The sequence below is a fragment of the Quercus suber genome, unplaced genomic scaffold (assembly GCF_002906115.3).
Source record: "Quercus suber isolate HL8 unplaced genomic scaffold, Cork oak 2.0 scaffold_656, whole genome shotgun sequence".
In the NCBI taxonomy this organism is placed as follows: Eukaryota; Viridiplantae; Streptophyta; class Magnoliopsida; order Fagales; family Fagaceae; genus Quercus; species Quercus suber.
In genome coordinates, this window is record NW_027070097.1 from 64,758 (window position 1) to 69,142 (window position 4,385).

General features: G+C 35.5%; 1 protein-coding gene across 8 annotated transcripts; it reads left to right on the top strand.

The window, feature by feature from the left end:
• LOC112026330 (F-box protein FBW2) lies at positions 1-2,922 on the top strand. Of its 8 annotated transcripts, none has more exons than XM_024059014.2 (4): positions 1-133; positions 251-338; positions 1,357-1,675; positions 2,109-2,922. In XM_024059014.2, exons 3-4 carry the CDS (start codon positions 1,368-1,370, stop codon positions 2,764-2,766), a joined length of 966 nt encoding a protein of 321 aa, XP_023914782.1. In that variant the 5' UTR covers positions 1-133; positions 251-338; positions 1,357-1,367; the 3' UTR covers positions 2,767-2,922. The 8 variants fall into 8 exon arrangements, with proteins under 8 accessions (XP_023914782.1, XP_023914780.1, XP_065621894.1 ...); XM_024059012.2 differs by having other exon boundaries at positions 1,361-1,675; XM_065765822.1 differs by having other exon boundaries at positions 3-133; positions 261-338.
• The last annotated feature ends 1,463 nt before the right edge of the window (positions 2,923-4,385 follow it).

The window sequence follows — 4,385 nt, forward strand, 5'->3', positions numbered from 1 at the left end:
ACGTTTTTTTATTAAAAAAACTGTCATAAACACCAATTTTGACTCAAGAGTGTCACAATAAAACTACTCTTTATTGTCACTCCCTTCTCATTTTCTCACACACACGCACATACACGCTTTCTCTCTCTCACAGGTATAAATCTAAACACTTTCTTTTTGGTCCTGTATTCTGTAATCTCATAATTTTTCACACTTGTTTTTTTTTTTTTTTTTCTCTTCTTGTTTGTTGGTGGTGGTGGTTGTATTGAAGCTGTGATTAGGTGGGGGTTGATGGCTTTGTCCTAGCTAGTTTTGTACTAGCTATCTTTCTTTCCTCTCTCTTTGAGGAGCATAAACTGGTGAGTCTCTCTTCGGTGTGACTGTAGTATGTTCGTTTTTTTCACAGTTTTTCTTTTTCTTTTGTTCATCTGAGATATCTAAGTAAAAGAACATGAATTTGAATCTGTCTGTGATTTGCATGATTGATGCTGAGTATGTTTCCACAATCTCAAAGTTCAGTACCTCTGATTTGAGTGAGCTACTCTCTACAGTCTCAGTTCGGTAGACCTTTCTGTTTCTTTGTTAGGAAATAATGAAAAATCCAGGATTCAGAAGTTGATTTTTCACTTCTTTTACCAAGTTTTCTCAGCAACTAAGCAGGGTTTTAGCCATTGTTGACTTTGTAATTTACATGCAATGACCTGAATTATGTTCATATTCTGTCTTCCTCCTCTCTCTAATTATGATTTTTTTTTTCTTTGAATTTATATCTTCTAGTTGTTTCCTTTTACCAATATATTATAAATTTCTAGCTCTTTAACTCACCTGGGTATTGATGGATCTGTAGACTTTCAGTATTTCTTGTCTTTCCTCAAATTTTTGCTTTTGCTTTTGCTTTTGCTTTGTTTTTATCGAACCTTTGAAAACCGTTCCCCTGTTTTCTCTACTGGGATTAATCTTTTAGATTTTTTGTCCTTCTTCTTTGAACTCTTCTTCTGGGTACTCCACTAGTGTTAATCTTTGATATTTGTGGATTTTTCTGCTCTGGCTATTACACACTATACGACTATATGTTTATTTTTCCTCTTCTTTATTGGAATAAAATTAAATATTTTACCACCAGTTGTTGAAGGAATGTGATTGTTTGTGATGACCGTTGATATGATCTGTAGCTTTTTACTTTTTGCCCATAATTTGGATGTGAGAATCTTGGTTATTTGAAATTTTTCCATGTGGGTCTGATAAAATGTCAGAAAGAGGGCCTATTTTCATCAGAGATTCTTATTGGCAGTTTCATAATATGACTTCCATGCCTAATGAAAGGGACTAATCGTTTTGTTTTTTGGTTTTTAATTTGATGTCTTTCATTATCTGGAGGCAGAGCTTAGATGGAAGAGGGAAGTGATTATAGGCGTTGGGACGAATTAATACCAGATGCACTGGGGCTAATCTTCAGCAATCTTCCTCTCCAGGAGATACTAACAGTGATTCCCAGGGTTTGCAAATCATGGAGCAAAGCAGTGACGGGACCTTATTGCTGGCAAGAGATAGATATTGAAGAATGGAGTAATCGATGCCAGCCTGACCATCTTGATCAGATGCTGGAGATGCTAATTACTAGAAGCTGTGGTTCGCTGCGCAAACTCTGTGTTTCTGGTCTCCACACTAAGATGATTTTCAACTTCATTGCAGAAAAGTAAGCCGAAGTACTTGCACAGTTTCATTAGACACTCCATTTTGATTCATGTTTTAGCATTAGTATTCCTAAAAGTTCATTTGTTCTTGAAAAGCCAGGGGCTAAGTGGCATCTGCCCCCCTTCTTTTATGGTTTAGCTGTTTAGCTCTGGGTCGAATCCCTTTATTTACACTAAACAGTCTTTTATGGTTCATTTATGCTTCCTCAGTAAAATGAAGAATACATTAACCAATGAGCTAAGCTTAAATGCTATTTCAGTATACTTGTGCATTTTACTATTTCAAGTTATGGATTTTCTTGTTCAACTTAAATAATCCAATTTGAAAATAAAAATCAAAGTGATCTCAGGACTGCATTTATAGTGGTGTTTAGTATACCTTTTTTTTCATTATGCATTATTGTAATATGGCTATAATTTTCTTGGATTTGCTAGTGCTGGCTCCCTTCAGACATTGCGGCTGCCTAGAAGTGAGATGAGTGATTCTATTGTGGAGCAGATTGCCAGTAGGCTCTCTATGATCACATTCTTGGATGTGAGCTACTGTGGTAAAATAGGTGCTCGAGCATTGGAGGCCATTGGGAAGAATTGCAAATTGCTTGTGGGGCTGTGCCGCAACTTGCACCCATTAGATACAGCCGGCAAGCCTTTAGAGGATGATGAGGCCTATGCCATTGCCTCCACAATGCCTAAGCTCAAGCACCTTGAGATGGCTTACCATCTTATCAGCACCACAAGTGTTCTCAAGATACTATCAAGCTGTCCTGAGCTTGGATTTTTGGATTTGAGAGGATGTTGGGATGTTAAACTTGACGACAAGTTCCTCAAGGACAAGTTCCCAAAATTAAAGGTTTTGGGGCCACTAGTCATCGATTATTACGAGAGAAATGACTGGGATGATAGCTCGGATTCCTCGGATGCTTTTGAGTATTTGGCATGGGAATTTGTGGCTGGTGAAATGGGAGAATTTGATGAAGACGAGGATGATGAGAGTTACTGGGATGATGAGGGAAGGCTGGAGGAGCTTGAGCTGAGGTTCTATGAAGGAAATAATGAAGATGCTGGACTTTATGGTTGGCCTCCATCTCCATAAGTCATGTTTTGTTTTTTGTGAATTCTCTGGTTTTTTTTCCCACCTACTTTGGAACTAGGAACTTGGAACTTCTCTGTGCTATATTATGTATATGTTTCAATGGGAAGCTTTGTCGTTCTACTCCTATAAGTAAAAGTATTCCTTCAAACTTTAAAACCCATTTTCATTTCAATTGAATTAGAATGCATTAATATATATTAAGCTTGCAGATTTAGCTAGTAGAAAATAGAGGGTTCTCAGACTAATCTACTTTTTTCTCTTCTTTTTTTTTCCCTGATGTGGTTGTTCAGTTGTTCAGGACTCTTCCAACACCTAAGATTCTTCAAGCCTCAAACTATTATAGTTGTTTTTACAATCTTTTCAAATATATTAATCTGTAAATGACTGAAACCAACTATAGAAAATACTGAAATATAAAAGTACACGGGTCTAAGAATTTTTTTTTTTTTTTTTTTTTCGATGAATACACGGGTCTAAGATAGTACAGAAGGGATATGCACATAAAATATATTCATTATTTTGTAGCCGAAAGTTGCCCATTTGGATTTTGAAATAGGAGGGGTGGCCCGCATTTGGATGGGTCAGGTCAGGTCATGAGTGCCAACCACTTTTCGAGCATCTTGTTTCCTACTTTCCATGATTTTGATTTTCTGAGTTTCTTTTCTTTTCCTACTTTCTATGATTTGATTTCTAGAGTTTCTTCTCTTATATGAATGGATAATGCTCTTTGATGCTTAGGAAAAATTGGTTCATTCATTAAATAATTGGATTATGGAATCTTTGCCTTTGGGGCAGTTGTGATTATTTTTTATCTTTGAACGGTGTCCCTCTTTTACATCATGGGAGGCAGTACGAGTCTCAATGATATATAAAATATTAGTTGCCACTTCAAGAATAAAAATCTGCAAAAGTTTATTCCCTAAAAAAGCATCGTATAAAATCTGCAAAAAAACCTCGTATAAAATCTGCAAAAGTTTATTCAAACTTCACGGTTTGAATCCAATCAACCCCAAATTTCCATTAACCACTCCTTATATGGCTTGGTTTTGTTTATATTTAATTTTAAACAGTAAGCTAAGTAATAGTGTAACTTAGCTGAAGTTGTCATCAAATTAGGGAAAAGTCTGTTTCACACAGTGTGTTAAACAGTCTAATAAACATTCCCCCTCCAAATTAGGTTTGTTGTCACTTTTTCCTAAGAAAGAGTTCAATTTGTGAAAGTTATTTTTAGGAAGTATTTATCATTAAGTAATGGTTACTATTTTTTATTAAGTGTTACTAAAAAAGAGATGTAAATAATGCAGGTTCTCAATGAAATGATTATGTCAGAAGTTTATTCAAATTTAAGTTCGTGTACACATATATACACTCACTCACAATTCAAGAGAGAGAGAGAGAGAGAGTCTTTGTGCGATGACAAATGTCTTCCACTAAAAGCGACATGTTGCAGATTTGAGTCTGAGAATCAACATTTCCAATAAATTATGAGTAAAGTTGCCTACCATATACTATAGCGTGGTAAAATAACACTAACCAAGACTAAAATATTACATTCCCCTATTCAAACTTATATTATTAATAACTTTAGACAAGAATATAAAAAGTTAATAGCAGTTGAG